This window comes from Myotis nattereri (assembly GCF_964212035.1).
Source record: "Myotis nattereri genome assembly, chromosome: 8".
Classification (NCBI taxonomy): domain Eukaryota; kingdom Metazoa; phylum Chordata; class Mammalia; order Chiroptera; family Vespertilionidae; genus Myotis; species Myotis nattereri.
In genome coordinates this window covers 3,145,552-3,171,015 of record NC_138083.1, presented here as the reverse complement: position 1 = coordinate 3,171,015, position 25,464 = coordinate 3,145,552, and the positions used below count along the sequence as shown (strand labels likewise).

At 62.9% G+C, this 25,464-nt stretch overlaps 1 protein-coding gene across 1 annotated transcript; it reads left to right on the top strand.

The window, feature by feature from the left end:
• Positions 1-579: 579 nt before the first annotated feature.
• COL20A1 (collagen type XX alpha 1 chain) lies at positions 580-22,791 on the top strand (the record flags this gene model as incomplete). The annotated part of the gene is made up of 37 exons (XM_081097669.1): positions 580-661; positions 2,491-2,601; positions 5,747-5,890; positions 6,030-6,173; positions 6,438-6,554; positions 7,505-7,663; positions 7,983-8,102; positions 8,834-8,998; positions 9,449-9,601; positions 9,854-10,023; positions 10,325-10,454; positions 11,102-11,247; positions 11,333-11,456; positions 11,623-11,762; positions 12,178-12,307; positions 12,526-12,668; positions 12,812-12,947; positions 13,355-13,497; positions 13,675-13,804; positions 14,770-14,808; positions 15,677-15,815; positions 16,112-16,251; positions 16,452-16,561; positions 16,967-17,125; positions 17,231-17,308; positions 17,693-17,779; positions 18,339-18,392; positions 19,082-19,177; positions 19,268-19,321; positions 19,407-19,460; positions 19,739-19,792; positions 20,413-20,484; positions 21,111-21,146; positions 21,243-21,309; positions 21,494-21,613; positions 22,218-22,319; positions 22,620-22,791. 37 exons carry the CDS (start codon positions 580-582, stop codon positions 22,643-22,645), a joined length of 4,074 nt encoding a protein of 1,357 aa, XP_080953795.1. The 3' UTR covers positions 22,646-22,791.
• Positions 22,792-25,464: the final 2,673 nt, after the last annotated feature.

Here is a 25,464-nt window from a genome sequence, read left to right as displayed (position 1 = left end):
ACCCCCGCCCTGGGTGAGACTGGGTGAGGGTGGCCAAGGGTCTGAGTGTCCTCTCTGCACTGTCAGCAGAGGCTCAGAGGCATCTTGGGAGGGAGGGGTGCCCCCAGAGGGCTCCCCCATGACCCCAACTCCACCTCCCCACTGAGAGGCCTGCTCTCCCCAGAGGTTCTGCTCAAACTTGGGTCCTACCCCAGCCGCCTGTTCCTCCCCAGGCCCCTCGGCCCTGACAGCACCATCCCAGTCTGGTCTAGCGACGAGTGGGTGCAGCCGCGGGTCAGGGCTGAGCCGGCCAGCTGGCCGTGGGAAGTCCTGAGGACGAGATGGGGGCCCAGCTGCGGCTGAACCAGCGTCGGGGGTGGGGTGGCTGGCAGAGGGGCGGCTGACCTCTAGCTCAGAAAGCTCTTGTGGGACCTGCAGACGTGGCCACAGTGGGTGGGGCGAGCGGCTGAGGGTGCAGCGTCCAGGGACGTCTGGAGGGGGCACAGTCCCCGCTGTGGATGGAGAAGCTCTGGCTTTGCCATCAGGAGGGGACAGATGGACAGAAGGCTGAGCGGCCTCTCCTTCCCCAGGCTGAGCACCATGGGTGCCCACGTGCACCCCCACTTAGGGGTCTGCCTCTGGCTGTGGCTGGGTGTCGCCCTGGGACTTGGCCAGGAACAAGGTAAGGACAAGGGGTGGGGACTTTGCTTTGGCCCCCGTGGTGGCTGTCCCGGTGGAACTGGTGCTCAGAGTAGACGGGACAAGACGGCCCAAGGGGTCATCTGTGCTCCTTTGCCAAGTCTAGGCTCCAGCTGGCTGCTTCACCTTTGGCCTTGTGACCTTTCACTTTGCCTTGGGGAGGCTTCTGTTTTCTGGTTAATTTTTTTAAAACAGGTATTAATACTCTGCAGCTAATTCTCTCATATTAATGTTCTGTTATTAATTGTTCCATGAACACCTTACAAACTACAAACCTGCAGCAAGGTGACCCTCCCTGCTTGTTTAGGCGCGTGGGGAGCTGCATTCAAGCAGCCTCTCCCTCAGCCCTTCACGTGGCCTGGCTCTGTGTGGCGCCTTCCATCTGACCACATCTTATAGGGCATGTATTCCATTTCCCTTTAGGGGTCAACGTCCATTGCAGGGTTGTTTGTGACACCCCAAAAGGGTCGCATCTTGACTGAGTTTGTCCCAGGAAAGCTGGGTGAGTGGGCGCTGGGATGGCCTCTGCATCCAGGGACTGAGGCTCTGGAGCCGGCTTAGCCCAGCGTGCAGCCCCTGGGGAGTGAGGGCAGGGCCGCCTCCCCCTGTCCCAGCTCACCCCGTGGGCCACAGCTAGGACCGCTCTGCTTGGTGCGGCACAGCCAGGCCAAGGGGAGCCCACCTGCTTTCTTATTTTTGTGGCAGGACTTCGGTTTGGTTTTGCACCAGGTGGGTGACTGCGCCTGGGGGGTCCCTCAGTCCGGGGGCTTTGACAGGACCACACCAAGGTGGGGTCAAGTCACTCGGTGCCCCATGACAATGAGTTCAGGACCCTGCCGGCAGCCCCGCACCAGGTCCCTGCAGGATTCCCGCAGGCGCTGCGATGGCAGCCCTTCCCTGAGGATGGCCGGTGGAGGCGGGCGCTGTCTGCACAGCATCCTGTGTAGACCCCCAACATCGGGGCCCGAGAGGCAGCATGGGGTGCCTCCCCCAGCATGTCAGAGGCACAGGGACACACAGAGGCTCTTCATGAGCCAGAGCTGGGCCCCTGCTCACAAGGGGCTTTTCAAAGCCCCAGACATTCCTGTCTTTCAGCCTGGAGTTGCAGGGAGCAGCGCCCCCCACCCCCACCGGAGGCAGGCTCAGCTGCTCCTGCTCTGAAGCATCATTGTGTCTGCACGGGTGCCCCCAGCCCCTGCCCTCCTCCCCGCGCACCCAGCTCTCAGGGGGCGGCCAGAAGAAGCCCATCTCTGTCCCCATTTTCCAAAAATAGCTGCTCTCACGGTGGAACTCCCGGAAGCTTGCCTGGGAGGTCAGGATATGCCCGGGCTCAGGCCACCACTGCTCCCTGTCCTCCAAGCTGCACCCTCACGGCACCCTCACATTCCAGGGCGCCCACCCCATAGGGCTGTGTGAACCTCGCTGTAACCTCAGCAGTTGGGGGTCTGCAGTAGCCACACAGCTGCCTCTCCCACCGCCCACCCCCACCCAGACTTGGCAGGGAATCCAGGGAGGTGTAGCTGCCTAATTGGCTCAGGGCCTGCTGTCGCCTGCGGGGCAGTATGGTGTCTCCGGGATGCTAGCCTCAGCCCGGGCAGGGGGACACCCCTCAGAGAGCCAGTGGGGGTGGTCCTGGCACCTTGGACCCTTAGGAGGGCCCGGTCCCCCTCCAGCCCTGAGCTGGGCTTCATTTTCTTAAGGTCCCTGCAGTAGGGCCAAGGCCTCCTCACACCAGACAGGTCCCCTGGCCCCCCACAGCTGTTGGGGTGGCTCCTGGGGGTCAGTCCTGACCACCCTGTCCTGTCTCCCCAGCAAATGGCCGCCTGAAGCTAGCTGTGCTGCCCGAGGACCAGCTGCAGATCAAGTGGACGGAGTCGGAGGGGGGTGGCCTTGGCTACCTGGTGCAGGTGAAGCCCATGGCAGGTATGGCCCTGCACCTCCCCACCCGCTGTGAGGATGGAAAGCGGCTGTGCACGGCTGTCACTGCCCAAGTCTGCGTCTCAGCAGCCACGTGGCTGTGTGACTCTGCCCTCCTTGCTGGGGTGGGGCGTGTAGTAGGAGAATCTTACGTTTCCCACGTGACCCCATGCCCGGCACATGCAGAAGGCGCCCAGCCACTGGCTTTTGAAGAAACTGGATCCCTGCTCAGCTAGAGCCCTTTCAGGATCCTGCATGTTGGTGGCTGGGAGGGCCTCCAGGGCCAGGAGGGAGGCCGAGGGGTCCTGGAGGCTGGCACAGGCTGGCCACAGAGCTCCGCAGACATGGCCGACGGAGAGCCCATGGACAAGAGTGTCATCGCGGGACAGGCGGAAAGTGATGCGGGGCCTGAGCTCGCCCCTGGGGGAAAGGGGCCGTCCTGGGCCCACAGTCCCCCCCCCCCACCCCCCACCCCCCGTCCCACCTGCCCTCTGCTCCCAGGAATAACCCCTTGACTTGGGTGTAGTTTTCTAATATTTTCATGAAGCCAAATTCATCTCCCTCATTTTCCAAATCGTTTATACTTTCCCGGTTTTAGTGAGCAGTAACTGACATCCGTGAGCATATCAGCACAGCCTACGGGGGGTTGGTTCACATTGCAGTGAAAGGACTGCAGCAGCTGCCTCTCACAGTGACCCTCTCTCCAAGATACAGCAGAGTGATAGGACGAAAACGGGACTCACTCTCTGAACATCTTCCCTGTGTATCCTAGACCAGCATCAGCCATAGTCAGTTTGGTACATTACAACCCTCGACTGACTTATACCTGGGAGTCTGTACCTGTGGCCTTCCTCCAGTCCCTTCCCGAGCCCTCCACCTCTGGCAGCCACAGTCCCATCTCCCCTATGAGTTTCTAGGTTCCGCATATAAGTGAGATTGTACAATATTTGTCTTAGGCCTATTTTTCTTAGCATAATGCTTCCACGGTCCATCCATGTTCTTCAAGTGGTAAGATTTCCTCATTTCTGTGGTTGAGTAATATTCCATGTGTGTCTGTCACGTTCCCATAGCCATTCGTCCATGGTTGTGAACAGTGTGAATGACGTCAGCTGTGTGAGCAGCGCTCACTGGACGTGGCGCTGTGCCCACTGGAGACAGTGATCGAGTTTCCTTCGCATGGACACTCAGAAGTGGGATCGATGGGCCTGAAGGCAGTTCCATTTATTTTATTTTATCAATCAGCTTGTTCTGTAGATTCTGTTTATTTTTGCTAATCCCCACCCGAGGATATTTTTCCATTCATTTTTAGAGAGAGAGTAAGGGAGGAGGAGAGACAAAGGAGAGAGAGAAACATCAATATGAGAGAGATACATCGATTGGTTGCCTCCTGCACACGCCCTGACCAGGCTTGGGGATCAAGCTTGCAACCGAGGTACATGTGTACATGCCCTTGCCCAGTATCAAACCCGGGACCCTTCAGTCCATGGGCTGACCCTTTATCCATGAGCCAAAACGGCTAGGGCAAGACAGTTCCATTTTAAGTGTTTTGTTTTTTTTTAAAATAGGTTTTTATTCACTTTTAGAGAAGAAGGGAGAGGAAAAGAGAGATGGAAACATCGATGAGAAACATCATCCATCAGCTACCTCATGTCCCTACTGGGGATCGAGTCTGCAACCCGGGCGTGTGCTCTGACCAATCAAACTGTGACCTCCTGGTTCATAGGTTGATGCTCAACCACAGAGCCATACTGGCTGGGCCATTTTTAATTTTTTTGTAAACCTCCATACTGTTTTCCACAGTCTGCATTCCCACCAGCAATGCACAAAGCTTCCCTTTTCTCCGCATCCTTGCCAGCACTTGTTTGTTGATTTGTTGATGGTAGCCATCCTGACAGGTGTGAGGTGGTACCTCATTGTCTTTTTAATTTGCACCTCTCTGATGATCAGTGACTTTGAGCATCTTTTCATGTACCTGTATGTACTCTTTGGAGAAATGTTTATTCAGGTTTTTGTCCATTTTTAAATTGGATGATTTGGGTTTTTTGCTATTGATTTGTATGAGTTCTTTATATATTTTGGACACTAGCCCCTTATCAGATATGATTTGCCAATATGTTTCCTGTTCAGTAGGGTGTCTTTACATCTGCTGATGATTCTTTTAGATCCTCCCTGGTTTTTAGTCCACTAATCCATAAATCCCCTACTGTGGTCATAGGTGCGTCTTTCTCTGTTGCCTCACCTTTGTTGCTTTGTATGTTGAGGCTGTTATAGGGGCGCCATTTAAATCATGTCTTCCTGGCAGACGGCCCTTCACCACGGAGCTTCCTCCTGCTCGCTGGTGGTGTTCTCACTGAGGTTCTCCCTTCTGTGCCATCGTGTTGGTCCAGGGAGATCTCTTATTCACTTATCTTAGGTGCATCTTCCAAGGAGCGCAGAGTTGGTGTTGCTTTCAGACAGTGAGACAGACTTGGCCTTTTAATTGAAACACTTTTTCCCAATTTCTATTACATTGAATGACCTGCAGATTTGGGTTTAAATACTCATCTTCCTACTTTTTTTTGGTTACACTCATTCCACCTTTGTCCTGTCCTTTCTTCCCACTCTTCACAGCCTTGTTGGGCTTCGTAACGCAGCAGGAGGGGTGCCTGCTGAGCTGAGGCCTGGCGCTGCCCAGCGTGCAGCCCGAGCTGGTGTGGAACTGCAGGCAAAGGCAGTGCTTGCTGAGCTGATGTGTGAATGCTGCTTTCATGGGATCTGTGTCATGCTCTCCCTGGGAAATGTGCTCAGCTCCTGTAAGAGTATGCGGGGAACATGGGAGTGGACTGTTCTCATGTCCAAGGCTCAGACTGCTATGTGCAGTCTAGCACATAGCAGGTGGGGTGCAGCTGGGGGATGGGTCGGGTTGGAGGAAAGAATGACAGACCTCTGGGACAGAGTGAGTGTGAGAACAGCTGGTACTAACACACCAGGACCCCAGAGTCCCCAAGGCCGGGTGTGGTGCGGGCGCCCGAGCAGGGCAGTGTGTGTGCGGAATGAGGAGGAGCCTGGGCACACATGCACACACACATATACACACATGGGATACCCATGTGGGCACACACATATACACGCACTTTGCTGGCCTCACCAGCTCTTTCCAACCCCATCCCAGGGGACGTGGAGCAGGAGGTGATGCTGACCACCAAGACTCCCAAGGCCACAGTGGGAGGCCTGAGCCCCTCCAAGGGGTACACCTTGCAGATCTTTGAGCTCACCAGCTCAGGGAATGTCCTGCTGGCTCAGAGGGAGTTTGTGAGTAAGTCCACTGTCCCCCACACGGGTTCCCCATGGAGCCTGGGATGTGCCCTTGCAGGGAGGATTGTGTGGACAGGTCCACAGCCCCCCAAGGCCTCTGCTCCCTGGTAGGGTCCTGACAGCCACTTGCATCTCTGCAGTCGAGGTTTTGAGGAGTCACTCTGCGAGCAGAAGCAGCTGGAGGCCCCTGGGGGCAGCTCTGGAGCCCACACCTTCCCACGTGGAGAGCCTGGACCCTGACCCCCGAGTCCTCTTGGCCCCAAGCCAAGACCCGCCCACTCTGGGTGGGTCCAGGTGGGGTGAGGGTAAGTTTCTGGGAGGAGAGGAGTCCAGTGTCTCATGTTTTCTCTGCACGTGGCCAGAACTTTCTTCCTGATATTTGACCTCATGCTCTCTAGCCACTCTCTGAGGCTCACTCAAACCCACGGGGCAGGTCATTCTCTGGGGTGTCCTCAGGGCCCCAGTGCCTGGTCCCATCCTCCCGACCCCCCAGGTATCCCCCAGCCTGAGTGTTTTAGGTGAGAAGTGACAGCTGTGACCTCCCCCAGGATTTCCTGGTGAGGATCCACACTCCCCCAGAGGCCCCGGGGGAAAGGCCCCTGCTCAGCTCAGCCCAGAAAGGCCCAGCCGCCCCAGGACGTCTGTGAGAAACAGAGAGACGCCAGGTAAGACGGCCAGGGCGCCAGTCCGTAGCTTGCAGGGGAAGGGCGGTGTGGCCTGGAGCAGGTGTGCCGTTTCCTGCACAAGGTCCTGAGTGCAGGGCTGTCTCCCTCATCAGATGGTTTCACTGCACCTGCCTTCTCAGGAGCCTCCACATGGCCTCTGACCCTGACTCTGGGCTCAGCTTGGAGGTGCTGTCTCTGTGCTAAACTCAGGGGGCCTCAAACCCCAGACAGGGGTCACAAGGCTTTGTCCCTAGAGCTCCTGGGTCCTCAGGACAAGCCCTCAGGCCAGAGGTGAGACCTCAGCCCAGAGCAGGCGGATGGAGCTGTCCGTGGTACTGACCACACCCACTCCAGTCGGTTGACCTACCTTGGAAGCCTCTGGGTGTCAGCCTCTGTGTGTGTGTGTGTGTGCGTGTGCGTGTGCTCACACGCGTGTGCGTGTGTGGTGTATGTGAGAGCGTGTGCGCGAGTGTATGAGTGTGTGTGCAAGTGTATGAGTGTGTGTACATGAGTGTGCGTGTGTGTGCGAGTGTATGAGTGTGTGTGCATGAGTGTGAGTGTGCGTGCGTGTGTGTGTGTGCGTGCGTGTGGCGGGGGGCTGATCTTGAATAGTAGCCCTCACATAGATAAACACAGTGGCCAGCCCTGCCAAGGCTCCTGGAGGGCAGAGCTGCTGGGGCTCCATTAGCCTTCTTTGATGGGCTTGGAGGAGCTGGCCCCATGGCCCAAGGTCCACACAGGGTTTCCTGAGTCTGGTGAGATCCAAGCACCTCTGGAACCTGTCCCCCAAGACTCACCAAGGCTCAGCCGGAGGCCGAAACCCTGTGGCCCCAGCCCCTCCACTAATCCAGAGAAGGAGATCCTGGGTGGTTAGAGCCCAGCTCAGAGCAGCTTGGCGTCCTGCAGTGGCGGTGGGCTTCGCCCACACCTCTCCTTCCTTGCCCACCCAGTTGGCCTCCAGTTCCATTGCATGCCTCCCACACCCGCCGACATGATCTTCCTAGTGGACGGGTCTTGGAGTATTGGCCACAGTCACTTCCAGCAGGTCAAAGACTTCCTGGCCAGCATCATCGAGCCCTTTGAAATTGGGCCGGATAAAGTCCAAGTAGGTGGGTTCTGGCCCCATGCCCTGAGGCCCCACCCGGTGGTCCTCACCGTCTCTCCCTGGGTCCCATGCAGGCGTGATGTGGGCCAGGGGCGGGAGGAGACCTTTATGCTGACTGGTGTGGCCTGCAGCACCAGGCCAGGTGGGGTCCCCAGCTGTACTGATGGGACAACTGGCTCCTGGGGGGACATTCTGGTAAGTCCCGTGTGAAAAGCAAGGGCTTTGCAAGCATGTGCTCTCCCTGGTGACGCCGGGCAGCCAGGCTGTGTGCATCCTGCCTCCGCCCAGCACGCCAGCAGCCATGCCCGCACCCGTCTTTTCAGGCCTGACTCAGTACAGTGGAGACGCCCAGACCGAGTGGGACCTGAACACCTTCAGCACCAAGGAGGAGGTGCTGGCAGCCGTGCACAGCCTCCGCTACAGAGGGGGGAGCACATTCACAGGTCTGCCCTGCAGCCCCTCCCTGCATGCTGCCCTGCGCACAGCCTCCCTCTACACCCCTCCCAGACTGGCAGATCTGTGCATAAAACCAGCCCAGTGCCGGGCGGAGCTGACCCCCACTCTCACCTTTGTAAATGACAAATCGCCCTCATTTATTTTTTAAAGTTTTTTTTTTTTATTAACTTCAGAGAGAGGAAAGGAGAGGGAGATAGAAACATCTATAATGAGAGGAAATCATCAATGGGCTGCCTCTTGCATGCCCCCTACTGGGGATGGAGCCTGAAACCCAGGCATGTGCCCTGACGGGGAATTGAATCTTGACCTCCTGGTTCATAGGTTGATGCTCAACCACTGAGTTCACCAGCTGGGCTCACCCTCGTTTCTTTCTGGCCAAAATGTGCTTTCTGGTGGGTGGTTTTGCTGAAAGTGAGTGGTTCCTCTGGTAGACAGAAGCTTCTGGAAGGGGCCGCCAGTGGGTGTGGGCATGGCCTTGCTGGAAGCAACTCCTTGGGTGTGTCCCCACAACACAGTCTCCTCCTTGTTCCCCACACTGGGGGCCTCCGTGCCTTTGAGGGTAGGGGAGGAGGTGTCCCTGCCCTGCAGACTCCCCAGCCTGGAGGGTCCAGGACTGACACGGTGGGCAGAGCGTGGGGCCGATGGCTGGAGGAGGTTTGGGCAAGGAGGGTGAGAATGGGTGGCGGAGGCCCTGCACTTGATCCCCATTGCTCCCAAGGCCTGGCCCTGACCCACGTGCTGGAGCAGAACCTGAGGCCTGCAGCAGGTCCCCGCCCAGAGGCAGCCAAGGTGGTGATTCTTGTGACGGACGGCAAGTCCCAGGACGATGCCTGTGCTGCTGGCCGCATCCTCAAGAGCCTGGGTGTTGACATCTTTTCTGTGGGTGAGCAGCCGGATCTCTGCAGTTTTCACAGCCGTGCGGGGGGGGGGGAGTGTGCATGCCTGCTCCGCCCCTCTGGGCTGGAGGTCCCCTGGCCTCTCTGAGCCTTAGCCCCGAGTTTGCAAAATGGGAGGACCCATCCCTGTCCTGGGGGCTGTGATGGTTCCCACGCCAGGCTCTGAGCACCGCGGGCACCTGCAGGGAGGCTGCAGTCACGGCAGTGGGGCATGGGCCAGTTTGCATGTCTATAAACACATCCCCGCCCAGCCTCACCTCAGCACCAGCCCCAGCCCCAGCTGCCATCTCTCCTGGGGCCCTGTTAGATGACCCAGTCCTGGGTCCTGTGGAGTCTTGGGTACCAGGATGGCTTCCCAACCCGCTGGGTGACTCCGATTGTAAGCAGTGACAAGGCTCCATGGGGGCCCCTTCCCATTCTCTGGGCCCCGTGGGCAGGTGTGAAGAATGCTGATGAGGCTGAGCTGAGGCTCCTGGCGTCCCCGCCACTGGACATCACCGTCCACCACGTGCAGGACTTCCCCCAGCTCAGCACACTGGCCGGCCTGCTCAGCCGCCTAGTTTGCCAGCAGGTCCAGGGCTGGAGCCCACGTCCCGGTTCAGGTGAACTGTCAGATGGGGACTCCAGGGCAGGTCACCTATGCTTGAAGCCTGGCCAGGCCCTGCCTCCCCTGTAAGGACTCCCCAAAACCTCTCCCACCCCTTACCCCTGGCCCTGCGTGGGTCTGCAGCTCCCACCTGGGGAACACCTGTTCTTCCTAGAAGTGGCCACCAGGGGGAGCAGGAAGAGTCTCTATGCCAGCTGCCTGCTGGGGCTCTGACCATCCACCCTTCTTCCCTCAGTTAAACCAGCAGCAGCCCCTCCAACCCTGGACCCCCTCTCCACTCCCACCAGCCTAGTCCTGACCCAGGTGACTTCCTCCAGCGTCCACCTGTCCTGGACTCCAGCCCTGCAGCCGCCACTCAAGTACCTGGTGGTGTGGCGGCCTTCTAGGGGTGGTGCCCCCCAGGAGGTGAGAGTGGCCTTCCTCCTGTCCATGCAGGGTTGGGGCTGGAATGGAGAGCCAGGGAGGATGAATCGATGTGGGGAAAGGGTAGAGTGCAGGTGGCCCTGCCACAGCCCGAGTCCTCAGGCCACTCAGGTGGTCAGCGGGCAGCTGTGGCAGCTGTGGCTGCTCCTGCCTCCCGTGACTGCTTGGTGCCCGGGAGCTGCTCTGCTCCAGGAGCCCTGGATGGAGCTGGCAGGAAACCAGGACTGACCCCGCCCTGCCCATGCCCACTCGGCCGGCTCCACCCAGGCTCCTCCTGTTGCAGGTGGAGGTGGATGGGCCCAGCACGTCCACGGAGCTGCATGGCCTGGCCTCCGGCACAGAGTACCTGCTGGCCGTGTTCCCCGTGTATGAGGCAGGGGTGGGTGAGGGCCTACGGGGCCTGGTGACCACAGGTGGGTGGGGCAGCTGGCTGTTACGGGTTTCAGTCTTCATCCGGGTGGGGCACCACTCCCAACTCGCTGTGTGTCCGAGGCAGATTCCCTGGACCCCCCCCCCGCCCGACCCTCAGTGTCCTCTGAGTACCAGTGATGTCACTTGTGCCATCACCACAGCCGGAACAGTACTGTTACTGTTCACATGTTTCTGGAGCCCCCAGGCCCCTGCTGGGCCACAGTGGGCGCCTGCCCTGAGCCCCTCACCACGCGTGAGGCGTCCCGCGGCTCCGCACTGGAAGTGCACAGCAGTGGCGTCTGTGTCCCGGAGTCATGCACTGTCCCACTGTCAACTTTAGAACAGAAACCCTGCGCCCTTAGCCCTCCCCCACGCAGTCCCACGCTGCTCCATCATTGCCATTTCAGGCACGCAGCATGCGGCCAGCTGCCTCTGGCTTCCTCAGGGGCTGTTTACCCCTTGGGGACCATGGCTCTCCCACCCCAAACAGCAACCCGCGGGTGGCTTTCCCCAGAGCTGTGAGCTGGAAACTTGGCCCAGGGTGAAGTTTGGGGACAGAGACTCAGAGTCATCGTGGGTGCCCGCAGGGCTGTCCTCCAGCCTGTGTCCCTGATCTGTGATGCTTTCTCCTGTGGTGCCCCCCTTCCAGGGCCTCTGCCTCCGCCCCAGGCACTCGCCCTGGCCACAGTGACGCCCAGGACCATCCACCTCACCTGGCAGCCCTCGGCGGGGGCCACCCAATACCTGGTGCGGTACTCGCTGGCCTCCCCCAAGGGCGAGGAGGAGGGCAGAGAGGTGCGTGACAGAGGGTGGAGGAGGCAGCTGGGGCCAATGGGGTGGGGAGCGAGGTGAGCAGGGGCTAATGGAAGTGTCCCCCCAGGTGCAGGTTGGGCAGCCGGAGGTGCTACTGGGTAGCCTGGAGCCAGGCAGGGACTATGACATCTGGGTGCAGAGCCTGCAAGGTGCACAGGCCAGTGAGGCCCGGGGCATCCACGCCAGGACCCGTGAGTGCCCACCTCCCCCGTCTGCCACCCACCAGTGGGCAGAGGCCTTCCATGGGGTCCCCATCTGGTGGCCCCACTGGCCTGGCCATCGCCTATGCTTCCCCCATTCACTCGGGGGTGGGAAGGGGAGTGGCTGCTGGTCCCTGAAGCCTTGCTGTGTCCACAGCTCCCCTGGTTCCCCCCACACCCCTGATCTTCTCAGACGTGAGCCATGACTCGGCCCGTGTGTCCTGGGAGGGCACCCTGAGGCCGGTGCAGCTGTTCAGGGTCAGCTACTTGTCCAGCAAGGGCAGCCACTCGGGGCAGGTGAGAGCAGGCTGATGTCCTGTGGGGGAACTGGCGTCCAGGGTGCTGAAGCATCCACGGGGCCCAGCACCCCAGCTGCCTGCCCTGTATTCACAGAGCACTGACACCGTCCCTGCCCTTGGGGGCCCCAATCTGGCAGGGGTTGGGGGGACATGTGTGAAGCAAAGAATGACGGTGAATGACAGCCCTGATGAGGCTTGGGGCCCGGAGTGCTGTCAGGGGTGTTTGGGAGATGGGGAAGCCCCAGGAGGCCCTGCCATCGTGTGGGAGACCTGCGCCCTCTCCCCACTCGGGGCGAGGCCATGGGCTGTCCTGGGCAGTGGGCCGGGGCCTGGGTCTCCATCTAGGCAGGGGATGCCTGCTCCCAGCTTGAAGGGTCAGCTCCAGGCCCCGCTCGTATGGCCGCTCCTCGCAGATAGAGGCTCCTGGCAATGCCACCTCGGTCACCCTGGGCCCCCTCTCCTCCTCCACTACCTACACTGTCCGCGTCACCCGCCTCTACCCTGGGGGCGGCTCCTCCACCACGACCGGCCGCCTGACCACACGTGAGTCCTCCGGAGCCGCCGGTGTGCAGTCGGGGCTCAGTCCGAGGAGGATGGGAATGTGGGCACAGCCCCCACATGGAAAATGGGGGTCCCCTCGGCCCCTAAGTGTGACTCGAGCCAGAAAAACCTCTCTAACAGGCAGTGAGGCCTTTCTGATGAGTCACCCCAGGGGGTGGCGCAGGCCCTGCCGTCCAGCCTGTCTCCCTGCCCTCTTCCAGGGAAAGTCCCCAGCCCGAGCCAGCTGTCCATGACAGAGCTCCCTGGGGGTGCGGTCCGGCTGGCGTGGGCGGCCGCAGCGGCGTCCGGGGTGCTGGTCTACCAGATCAAGTGGACGCCTCTGGGGGACGGGAAGGCCCATGAGGTATGTGAGAGAGAAGGCCCCTGCCCATCCCAGCTCCTGGGCTTCCACCCAGTGTGGCATCTCGGGACCTGCCTGCCCAGCCCAGCCAGGCCCCGTGGGAGGCCACCACTCGCAGAATGGACACCTGCCCCTCCTGTCCACAGATCTCTGTCCCAGGGAGCCTGTGCACAGCCGTCCTGCCCGGCCTGGGGGGGCCCTTGGAGCACGAGATCACCATCCTGGCCTCCTACAGGGACGGGGCCCACAGCGACCCCGTGTCCTTCCACTACAGCCCCCGAGGTGACCCCTCAGCTACAGGGGGCGGCGCCGCCCCAGGGCCCCAGACCGCCTCAGCCTCACACTCCCAGGGGCACCCATAGGCAGTTCCCCAAGGCCCCGGCCTTCCAGGCAGGTGTCCCAGGGTGGCCGAGGGTCCGAGTCACCTGGTGGGCACAGTGCTCAAGGTGGTCTCAGAGCTGACCTGGGGCCCTGTCTGCCCGAGGTCTCAGGGCTGCAGGTGTGGTACCGGTGTGGGGGGTGTGGGGGGGTGGGAGGGAGGGTCATGGGGTGTTGGGAAGGTGAGGGTGGTGGGGCTATGGGGTAGGAGGGTGGCGTGGGTGGGGGTATGGCAGGGCGTGCCACAGAGCGTGCTGAAGCATGTTGCTGCCTTTTGGCCCGGCCCTTGCTGACCCCCCACTACCCTTCAGTCAGCCGGAGCCCACCCTCCAACCTGACCCTGGCTTCTGAGTCACCAAACAGCCTACGGGTCAGCTGGATGCCCCCCACTGGCCACGTCCTCTACTACCGGCTCACGTACATGCTGGCCTCAGGCTCCGGACCAGAGAAATCAGTGAGTCTTGGTGGATCAGGGAGCCATTGCCCCTCGTGGGCCTGGGGCCTGGTGGCGGGGGCAGGCGTGGCCACCTGTCTGCCGCGCGCTTCCGTGGTGAGACACAGACAAAGGAGCGGAGGTGCCTAAGAGAGCAGAGGTGCTCGGTGGCAGGTGGCTCAGGGGCTGTGCCCCCAGGTCTCTGTTCCAGGACCCAGGAGCCATGCGATGCTCCCTGACCTGCTGGCAGCCACCAAGTACAGGGTCCTGGCCTCAGCAGTGTACGGAGCAGGCGAGAGTGTGGCAGTGACTGCCACAGGCCAAACGGGTGAGTGGGCATGAAACCCCAGACCCTAGGCAGCCCCCAGCGCCCAGAACTGTGGGGCCACTCAACCGGGGCCCTTCCGCCGGTGGTAGGCCCTGTCGCTGCCAGCACAGGGCCCGCGCTGCTGTCCAGCAGAAGGGAATCGGGTTTTTGTGTGAAGACTTAGCTGTAGAGACAGCTGAGACCAGCAAAGCTCCCACTGGTTGGCTAGGCCCCTCATCCGCAAGGCCCAAAGCAGGGAACCATTTCCTTGCCCTCTATCTGTGCCGAGGTCAGGGCAGCTGTGCAGCCCACAGGGCCGCTCGCAGACAGGCAGGTGGGCGGGCGCACAGGCCATGGCAGATGACCAGGAGAGGCGCCCAGCGCCTGGACGTGGTGTCAGTGTTCCCGGGCCCTGCCCCTGCAGGCCAGGCCCACGCGGAGGGACCACTGTGCTGTGGACAGGCCCAGACGCTGGGAGCCGAAGGCCCTCAGGCGCCAGCCAGCCTGGCCACCTCAGCTTCCCTCTGTGTCCCCTCCGTGGTCCTGTAGTTTGGGCTTGAATGCCTCTGGGGCCGGGGGCCTCACTGCTCAGTGGACAGCTGCTGCACTCAGTGCCCTTCACGCCCAGAACACCCTGAGCGCCTGGCGGTGGACCACGCCTGCACGGCCCTGGACGGCGTGCGTCCCGGGGGGCGTGCCCGCACACCCTGGCATCTCCCTGGCCCTGCTATTTGGGACACATCGGGGTGGCCGATACCCTGTCAGCGGAAGCACCATGGGGAGTGCTGCCTTCCAGGAGTGGAAGCAAAGACCCTGTGATGATGGGACACCACCCCATCCCTCCCCGTCCCTGAGGCACGGGGACAACAGGCCCAAGGACCTGCGAGAGGGAAGGCAGCAGTTGGGCTCCAGCCCCTCTACAGCCGCAGGAGGCCCACTGCCCAGGGGCTCCTCCCCGCTGACCCTGACCTTCTGTCGCCTCTCAGCAGCCTGCCCAGCCCTCCACCCAGATGGCTCCCTTGCAGGTGGGTCCTGTCCTGAGACTGGTGCTCTCGCTCCCGACCCTGACCTGTCCCCCCTCTTCGCGGGCCCCTAGGAAAGGGCCGGGGACAGTACAGGGCATCAGGCGGGCAGGCTCACACCTTTACAGGAGGCACCTCAAGGTTCACAGTCTATGTTCCTGAGGCTTGTGCAAGGTCACCGTCCAAGGCCATAGCGAGGACTCAGTGGGGCAGAGGCCAAGCGGGGGCCCTGGGCCCTGTGCAGCCCCCCTGGGCCACTGCTGACCAAGCTCTGGGTGGGAGAGGGGCCCCCCAGTCACCTGGCGAGTGTGAGACCCTCCCACGGCTGACACGTGGCCGCCAGCTGTGGCCAGGCAGCTCTGCCGAGCGGGGTGGTGAGGTGGTGTCAGCAGGGTACAGGGAGGGGAGCCCGTCCTGTCCTGATGGCTGAGTCTCTCTGGGGTCTCCCGAGAGTGAGCAATGAGGCTGTGCCGTTCAGACCCCGAAGCAGGGCAGGCCCACCTGTGACCGGAAGTGGGGCCAGGCGGGCTGTCACTCCTGTCCGCCCCCACCCGGGCGCTGAGCACCCAGTGGGGTGAGCTGCACGCTCGCTTGGTACGCTCAGCACTGGAGGAGTGGCAGGCGCTCTGAGTGGCTAAGTCCGATGGGTGGTGCGACTCTGCTGGGCATCCGTGACTGCGGGCCGGGTCAGACAGCGCCCCGGGGCGGCCGAGTCAGCAGCAGGAGGAAGGTGGGCACACCCCATTTTGGTGCTGAGCTCTCGGCCTTGGGTGTCCTCTATGGCTCCCCTGCCCTGCACCCTGACACCTGCTTTTCTTTCTCTTCGCCTCCCACCTGTCTGTCCCTGGATCTCCCCACCGTGGCCCTCCAGGCTTTGACCTCATGGCGGCCTTTGGGCTTGTGGAGAGGGAGTACGCCTCCATCCGCGGGGTGGCCATGGAGCCCTCCGCGTTTGGCACGACCAGGACCTTCACCCTCTTCAGGGACGCTCAGCTGACACGCCGAGCCAGGTGGGCGAGCGGGCGGTGGCTGTGAGCTGGGTGTGGGCACAGCATCGTGACCCTGGCTGGGATGGAACGGCCTTCGGTCCTGGGCAGGGAAGAGGCTGTGCCTCGTCCTCAGAGCACCTCTGGTTGAATCTCCCAGCAGCCCCGGAGGGAGTTCTGTCCCTTACACCCTGTTATGCGTGGGGAAACTGAGGCAGGAGAGATCTTGTTCCCATAGGTCTGGGCCCTGGGGAATAGCTGTGGCCCCTCCAGACCCATCCCTCTCAGGCCTGTGGTGACCCCAACCTGTGCCCCAACAGCGACATCCACCCGGCCCTCCCGCCTGAGCACACAGTCGTCTTCCTCCTGCGCCTCCTCCCCGAAACGCCCCGCGAGGCCTTTGCGTTGTGGCAGATGACAGCCGAGGACTTCCGACCTGTCCTCGGGGTCCTGCTGGACGGTCAGTTGGGAGGGTGGGCGGGGGGGGGGGGGGCAGGCTGTCCCTAGAAGCCTCACTGGCTGGTGGCCCTGAGCAGATCCTCCAGACGAGGCCACGGGCGCTGACGCCCCATCAGGAGGCAGGGCTGCTCTCCACACTGGCCTTGCCCCCCGCCCCGCGTGGGTGGGTGGGGTCTCACTCGCCCCTCACCTGCCCCGTAGCAGGCAGAAAGTCCCTGACCTACTTCAGCCACGACCCCAGAGCGGCCTTGCAGGAGGTGACCTTTGACCTGCCCGAAGCGAGGAGGATATTCTTCGGGAGCTTCCACAAGGTCCTGGAAGGTTCCAGATAGACCAAAGCCTGTGCCTCATCTGCCCGAGAGCCTCCAATGCCCCCCGTGTTCTGGAGCAGACTCCCCTGGGTCGCGGCCACGCTGGAGCTCTCCTTGCTGGGGGCCACCTTGGCCCGTCCACCTCTGCCCCTGCGGTCCCTCCGCCCCAGCATCCTGTGGGGCCCCGTCCTTAATTTGGGTTGAAGAGCATCCCAGCCCTTTTCTCTGCTCCTGCAAATCCTAGAAGGGCCTGAGCGGGTGCATTTCGTCCACTTCACAGAGGGGAAACTGAGGCCCAGGAGGGGGTGGGGTCCCAGAGACTTGGGGTGGGGTGGGGGGGCCCCAGTGATGGGTACTCCCTCCCCCCTGGCCAGAGCTGTGGGGAAACTCTGTGGTGTCTCGTAGGTGCACGTGGCCGTGGGACACTCCAAGGTCCAGCTCTACGTGGACTGTAGGAAGGTGGCCGAGAGGCCCATCGGGGAGGCGGGCAGCCCTCCCGCCACCGGCTTCATCACGCTGGGGAGGCTGGCCAAGGCCCGGGGCCCCCGGAGCAGCTCGGCTGTGGTGAGCCTCGGCTTCATCCTGCCTGGCCATTCAGGGGCCGGCAGATCCCCAGCCCCTCCTGCCTGAGCCACATCTGGCCAACTGAACTCCTGCCCTGACTTGTAGCTGCAGCTCCAGATGCTGCAGATCGTGTGCAGTGACACCTGGGCGGAGGAGGACAGGTGCTGCGAGCTCCCTGCGTCGGTAGGTGGGCAAGTGCCACAGGGTCTGGGGGGGGGGGCTGGCCATCCAGGTCATCGTGGTGCTGGGGGAGATCTGGGCAGGCTTCCTGAAGGAGGTGGCTTCTGGGAGCGTCTGGGAGGCCCTGGAGGCAAAGCAGGCTGGAGCTGGCCAAAACCCAGCACTCAGGGCCCCGCCCCTTTTCTGTGCCTTCCCCATGTACCATGCCGGGCTTGGCCATGCCGGGGCCCGCGTGGCAGTGAGAGAGGGTGTCCTGCCCTGGGGTGTGTGCTGGGCAGCCTGGGGTCAGCCCCCAGGATCAGGTCCCCACCCCTTCCCCCCAGCCTCCCAGGTGTCAGACAAGATCTGGGAGAGGGTCCATTTAACGATGGGTCTCCTTTCTTCTAGAAGAACGGAGAGACCTGCCCTGCCTTCCCTCCCGCCTGCACCTGCTCCTCTCAGATACCTGGGCCCCCAGGACCCCAAGGACCTCCAGTGAGTCCAGCGGCCCCTCCCCGGCAACATCTGCTGCCGCTGGCAGATGAAGGTGGCTCCTCCTGCGCCCCTTAGCTGGGAGCCTGGACCGAGCAGCCTTCCCCAGGCCTGCCGCACCCTGAAATGCACTGTACACGGCTCCCTGCTGCCTGTCACCCCCAGCCCATGGGGCCCCTCCTGGCAAGTCCCTTCCTTCCCCTGGCCCCTCTTCCCAGCCGACGCGCCCTCCTCTGGTGTGGGACCTAGCATGTCCCATCTTTCCTGACTGGGGTGGAGTTCCAGGACCATCCCGCCTGCAACAGGGTCATGACCCCCACCTGGGGCAGGTCCAGCCCCTCTGCACCCCCTGAGGGAGGCTCCAGGGCTGGCTGCAGTGGGAAGGCAGGTCTGTGAGCACTGGCTCTACGCTCTTGGTGCAGCCCTCCCCAGAGAGGCCTGCCCCGAGGCTGCACAGTGGCCAACGGCATGGAGGCCGCACCCGGAAGCCCCTGCCCTTTACCCGAGGGCCGGACTGGAACCCAGGGCCATGCTGGGCTCAGCCCTGCCTATGCCTCTGCAGGGCCTCCCTGGCAGGAATGGAGCCTCAGGACAGCAGGGCTTCCCCGGGCCCAGGGTAAGTCCTGGGGGGCCTGGATCCTACCTTCCTGGGGAGGACCCCCAGCACATTCACCAGAGCACAGGGGGGAGCCCACGTGGTCCACCAGCCAGGGGGCTCCCCCCAGGAGCGAGGTGCCTCCCCAGGAGGGCCCAGCTCCCCACCGCACCGCGTCTGTCACCAGGGTCTTGGCGGTCAGCGTGACAGGGCTGGTGGCCCACATTGTACGCGGCTTGTGAGTGACTGTTTTATGAAAATGGCGCGTCCCTGGGGTCGCTGGTTTGCTGATGTTCACACTCACACTCAGAGAAAATTTGGTTTTTTCTTCATGGAGTTTGGTGCATTGATATGCTTAATTCACAAAATATGATTTCAAAGCATTTTCCCATGCAGTCTCAGTTTAAATAGTGTTGGTGTCGTCTGCCCCTTAGAGGTTTGGTTTATGTTGTAGTGAGGTGCCCTGGTGTTCGGGGTTTCTTTACGCCCCATCTCTGGGACCTGGAGAAGCGGCCCAGGCCCAGTTCCTGGCTCTGTAGTAGGGTCGCAGCAGGAACCCCCCAGGGGTGGCCGTGGGTTGAAGACCTCTGTGAACCTGGTCTGGATGCCACAGGCCGGCTAGAGGCAGGGTGCTACGGGACCGGGGGAAGGGGGGGGACTGTAGGAGCGGCCTGGTGCCTTCTCAACAACCCCCCCACCTGTATCTCCAGGGAGAGCCCGGGCCCCCTGGAAAGACTGGACCCAGAGGTCCTGGAGGTCATCAGGGGTCACCAGGGACCCAGGGGCGAACTGTCCAGGGCCCTGTGGTAGGTGTTGCCTCCCTTCCCTCCTCCACTGCCCCCCCCCCCCGGCCCCTCAGTCTTTGCCCTGGGGCTCAGTCTATATTTCCCCTCCAGGGTCCACCAGGGGTCAAAGGAGAGAAGGGGGACCATGGACTCCCGGGCCTGCAGGTAGTGGGCAGGAGGGTCTCGGGGACAGGGCCTGCTCTGGGTCCGACTTGGCCCCAGCCTCGCCAGCACCTCTGCTCTCTTCCAGGGCGACCCCGGCCACCAGGGCGACCCCGGGGAGGCTGGCCTCCAGGGTCCGAAGGTGGGGGAGAGGCCCGCTGGGGAGGGTTTCGAGATGGAGGCTGTGGGGTGGGGTTTCCCCTCTCTCTCACCCCACTCCCATCCATCTGCCCCGACCCGTGGCCTGGCCAGGGGGGAGGGGAATGCCAGCCCATGCAGGGTGGGGTCAGGCCCTGAACTTGGCCGGCTCACTGCTCTCAGAGTGAGGCACAGGGGTGCACCCCTTCCCAGGAGTAGGCTGCTGTGGGAGGAATGTGTGGGATCCGAGCCCCCGCTAACCCGCCCTTCCTTGGCCATCAGGGCATGAGAGGCCTGGAGGGTACCGCTGGCCTGCCCGGACCCCCTGGACCTAGGGTAGGCACCACCTCCCCCGGGAGCCCAACCCTGCCCATCCCTACCCACACCCCCTGAGGTTCCTTGGGGCTGAACTGAGTGTGGTCACCCCCACAAGGTGACCTGGGAGTCCTCACTCTGCTGGGCCAGCCCTTCCTGGGCCCTGCCGGGCATGCAGTGTCCTGTGCCCTGGAGGGCTGCTGGAGAGGGGCTTTCTCACCCCGCTGGGCAGCCCCAGACACGCCTGCACCCCAACTCCACATCGCAGGGAGTTGCCAGGGCTCCCGGTGGGCCTGGCTGGGGATGCGGCCCCAGGCCCTTCTCCCTGCCTACTGGAGGGCTGGGGACCCTCCTCACTCAGAAGCACCTTCCCTCCCAAGCTGGCCATTTTGGGGTCCCAGCTGAGCTCAGTGTCTGGGAGCTGCTCTGAGCAGGGGTCCTGGGCTGTGTGCCCAAGCTGCCCATCGGGGGTGGACATGAGGCACAGCCTGCAGGAATAACAGGCCTGTGGAGCTGGGGACAAGCCATGGGGTCTGGTCTGGGTTCAGGACAGTGGGGACCCGAATGACCAGGCCAGGGCTAGAGGGAGGAGGGGCCAGACTCGCTGGGGGCTGCAGTCTGCGACCTCTGCGTCTCAGCAGGGCTACCCGGGCATGGCGGGAGCCAGGGGGACCAGTGGGGAGCGAGGACCCCCAGGGACTGTGGGGCCCACGGTAAGTCCTCTCCACACCTGGACAGCCCGACAGACAGTGGGGGAGGGGCACACATTTGCAAAGTCAGCGTTGCTGATGCTCAGGGGCCTCCTGCGCCCACACGTGTGTGAAGCGAGGCCTGTGCAGGCAGTGACGCTGGGGCTGGTCTGCAGCAGGGAAAGTGGGGGGACCCTGCCAGCCCCAAGACAGGCAGGTGGGGGGCAGGTGATAGGCCTGTGGGCTCTAGGGGGCGGGGAGGGATGGGGTTCCAGCAGGTTCCTGGAAGCCAGGAAGATGGAGGCAGGGGAGGCACTCAAGAAGGGACAGGGATGTGCTGTGTGCAGGCCTGGCTGGCTCAGGCCCGGGGGCTGTTCTCCCGGGGTGGGGGGGCGGGGGGGGTGCGGTCCCAGCCGTGGGCACCGAACCCATCTGAGAGGCAGGTCTTTTGCCCGCTGGGGATTCATGCCTCCGAGCCTCCAAGGAGCAGAAATTGTGCCCACCCTGTGGGGACGTGAATGCCTGGTCTCCCTCCCCAGGGACCGAGCCCCAGGCTGCGAGGGGTCAGGGCTGCCGGGGTCAGGAGGGGGAGGGAGAGGCCAGCCCGGGCTCCTCCCTGCTCACTTCCCTCTCCTTTTCCTCTGACTCAGGGTCTGCCTGGGCCCAAGGGGGAGCGAGGAGAGAAGGTAAGTGTGCCAGTGTTGGGGGCCCAGGCACTTCCTGTGCATGGGGACAACAGCGCCACCCTGCCCTGACTGCCCTGTGGCCCGTCTTCCTCATAGGGCGAACCACAGTCCTGGGCTGCCATCTACCAGCTTGTGAGCCAGGCCTGCGAGTCCATCATCCAGAGTGAGGACCCCGAGCCTCCAGTGCCCCCCGCAAGCCCTGCCCCCCGCTGGCCCTGTCTCTGTCCCCACCCAATCTCAGCAACCAGCCTGGCCTGGCCACTCTTCTGGACAGGCACCAGGGAGCCCTGGGAGGCAGGGGACTTCCACACCCCCACAGCCCCCGCTCACCCCCCTCCCCCCCGCAGCGCATGTGCAGAAGTTGGACTCCTTCCCCCACAAGAGTGCCCGGCTCCCCATGCCCATCTTGGAGGCCCCTGGGCTCCCTGGAGAAGGGGGAAATGGTGGCTCCCGCCCTGAGGACAGAGGTACCGGCTCCCCCTCCCCAGTGTCCTGGGGCTGGCTGGGTGGGGAGACACAGGACTGCCTGGCTTCCCGGAGTCCTCAAGGCGGCCCCTCCCCCATTCTCCCAGGAGGTCTGCGCTCAGGGCCACCGCTGCCCTTCCATCCCCTCTCCTCTCCTGCACCCTCCCACCCCCTCTGGCTGGGGCTGTGGAACCAGAGGGCTCAGCTGCTGAGGTGGATGGAGAGGCTGACTGAGGGACTGAGCAGACCGAGCTCGGAGCCTCAGTGGGGAGATGGGGAGGGTTGGGGGGAAATAGCACTTCACTGTGGGGGGGGGGGGAGAGGGAAGGGGAGGGGCCCTGCCTGTGGGAAGCCCTGCCCACCAGGGCCCAGACCAGGCTGGCAGGCGCTCTCATGAAGACCCCACCCCATGCCTCCCCCACCAGCCCCACCTCACCCTGAACTTCAGCCACTGAGCCCACAATCGGGGCCTGTTGGGACTCAGGGACCCCCACCCCAAGCTTTCACCCTTGCCAGGCACTCACCTTCCTCTGGGTCAGAATAGGGTCCAGAGAAAGGTAGTGTTGCCATCTGCTGCCCTCAGTCTCAGCCGCCCCTCCTTCTCAGGTGCATCCGCAGCCCTGGCTCAGGTGGGCAGCCCTCAGCCACAGGGGAGCAAGATTCCAGAATCCTTGGGAGGAGCAGGGGAACCTGGCCTGGGGAGAGGAGGTACTGGAGGTGCGTGGGGGCTTTGGGGGAGCCTGCCTAGTGGGAGCCCAGGGAGGCTCTGCCAGGGGCTGCACTCAGGGAGGGGGGCAGTGTGCACCAGGGAGGACACCTGGGCCAGGCAGGCGCAGTGGGGGCCCAGGGAGCACTGGCCGAGGGGCAGGGTCCTGCAGAGGGCTCCCCTTGTTTCTGCCCTGCTCACGGCCCAGATGGGCTCGCCGGACAGTGGGGCTGGGCGGGCTGACCGGGGTCAGCTGTCCCTTGCACCCCCAGACCTGCCGGTCTCCTCTCCCCTCCTGCCAGGCCGTTCTCCCTGCTGCCTGGAGTGACCTGCACCTCTTCCCTGGAATCTCAGAGGAGCCAGAGAGTGTGGGAGGAGCTGGAGGCGGGCGGATGGGCAGCGAGGGCGGCACCTCTCCTCTGTACCGTTCCCTCCGCCCCATAAACCTCATCATGGAGTCAGACTCCCACCTTCAATCCCACAGTCTCCCTGCTGCCTTGGCGCTCCCCGCCTTCCCTCAAGGCAGGCAGCCCGGCCTGAGCCTCCAGAGCTCAGTGCTGCCAGGCCAGGGCCCTCAGTCTAAGCCACACGCTGGGTCACTGGGTGGGGTGGGCTTTAAAAACAGTGCCCAGCCCACCCTCAGAGGCCCATGTGTCTCAGCCCCGCCCCCGCAGCCTCCCATCCACACCTGCCCCCCTGGGACTCTCATCGCTGTGGGCCTGGCCGATTCCACACCAAGTCCTTTCCTAACCACCAGCAGGATCTGGGGTGGGGGTTCCTTCATGTCCAGTGGCCAAGAGCTTCTACAGAGATGGTGGGGCAGAGGCAGGAGCCCAGCAGGGCGTGGTAGGAGGCTCCAGCAGGGGCGCAGCCCCGAGAGGCCGGAGGCTGGGCCAGCCAGGCGGTACCCGGCATGGCAGGAGGGCCGAGCCCAGGGCTCGGGGAGGTCTGGGTTCTTCCGAGGAGCACTGGGAGCCACGGGGCCCCTGAGCGGGAACTGCTGTGACCGCCTGAGAGCCAGCTTGGGGACCTCACCTGCTGTCCACTGAGATGGAGCTGGCTGGGCTGTGGGAGGCAGGTTTGGGGCTGGCTGCTGGCTAGGCCACTGGTTGGGGGGACCCCAAGAACAGGCCCTGGGCTGGAGAGCGGGTTCCAGGTGCCTCCAGTAGCCAGGTGGTAAAGAGCAGGTGGGTGGGTTGGTGAGTCTGGTGTTCACGGGGGCAGAAGTGTGGGCACCACCATCTGGGAGGCGAGTGGAAGCCAAGGGGTTGGCTTCCTGGGGATGAAGGCAGCCTGGCTGGTCCCAGGACTGAGTCCCAGGCTCATCTCCGAGGCCGGAGGGTGTGGGTGCAGAGACCACCTGTTGGGACGCTCCAGAGAGAGCAAGGCCAGAAGACCCTGGGCCAGTGGGGTGTTCGGTCAAGGAGCCAGCAAGTGAGGAGACACCTCTTTTTATTTAATCACCTGAGGATATTTTTTGCATTGCTTTTCAGAGGGAGTAGAAGGGAAGGAAGGGGGCGGGGGGGGGGGGGTGGAGAGAGAGAGAGACATCGATTGGTTCCCTCTCTCACGCCCCAGACTGGGGTTGGGGGTCGAACCTGCAACCCAGGTACATGCCCTTGAACAAGAATTGAACCCGAGACCCTTTGGTGCTGGGACTGACGCTCTAACCCCTGGGGACACCGGCCAGGGCTGGAGATGCCTCTTGATCACCACGGGGATGAGCTACCATCCGGGGAAGGAGGCTGGAGTGGGCGTAGGGCCTCTGCTGCCGCCCGGGCACAGGACCCTCCCCTGCTGGCCCCATGGAGCACGGCCTGGGCTGGAGTGGGCGTAGGGCCTCTGCTGCCGCCCGGGCACAGGACCCTCCCCTGCTGGCCCCATGGAGCACGGCCTGGGCTGGAGTGGGCGTAGGGCCTCTGCTGCCGCCCGGGCACAGGACCCTCCCCTGCTGGCCCCATGGAGCACGGCCTGGGCTGGAGTGGGCGTAGGGCCTCTGCTGCCGCCCGGGCACAGGACCCTCCCCTGCTGGCCCCATGAAGCACGGCCTGGGCTGGAGTGGGCGTAGGGCCTCTGCTGCCGCCCGGGCACAGGACCCTCCCCTGCTGGCCCCATGGAGCACGGCCTGGGCTGGGAGAGACACCAGCCTGCCTGCCTCTCGACCCTCGACCTGAGCTGTGGGCTGCTGCACAGGGGTCCACGTGAAGCCATCACAGCACAGACCTGCACACGCACACACACTTTCCCCTACACACCCTCCGCTGCTAACACACACATGTGTGCACACGCCTCACACGCCTCATCGTGCGCAGTGCTCCTGGTAAGGTCGGGGAGAGGACTTCAGGGGAAGGTGTGACACCTGGGAGCTGAGCAGGAGAGGAGGCGGGTCCCCACGGTCCCTAACTGAACACTGCGGCGTCTTCACGGAGGGAGGGTGGACATTAATGGCGTGAAAATGTCAGGAAAAGGCAACGGGAAATGTGTGCAGAAAACACACGGGAGAACACCAGCAGGGTGGGCGGGGCCACCAGGGCCCAGCGAACGCAGCTGAAGGTCAGGCAGGGCCGCCGGAGGCGCAGAGGACGGAGCAGGACCCAGGCCGCGGCTCCCTGGTTCGGGAGGCCAGCGAGCGCGGTGAGTGCTGAAAAGTGCTTTTTTAAGATTTGAGAATTAGAGGAAGTTATGGTCTCAGATCGAAAGGCTCAGAGTGCCAGAGTGGTTGATTTTTTAAATGTAGATTCAGTCACACGAAGCATACGACAGAGGCCACGGTCTCTAAACGCCCACAGGATGAGGGCCAGAGGCGGGAGGCCATGCCCTCCGCGTGTTGAAGGAAAAGCGCACAGATTTTACCCACAAAATCCTCACGGGGTGAACAGGCCCCGAGTCTGAGGAGCGGCAGGAGGCCGACCCTGTGGGAAGCGAGGTGCATTCCGCAGGAAGGACGGACGGACGGACGGACGAACGAACAGAGTCACACCTGACCCGACACACAGGAAGTGCAGGGCTGCTCGAAGAGCCTCGCCCTCCGCAGACCGTCGCCTGCAGCAGCCTAGAATTCTAGATGGTTCCCGGGCCGCGGGACCCGGAGCAAAGGCGCTAGTTCTGTTGGGGGCCTGTGAGGGTCTCTGTCAACTCCTGCAGCTC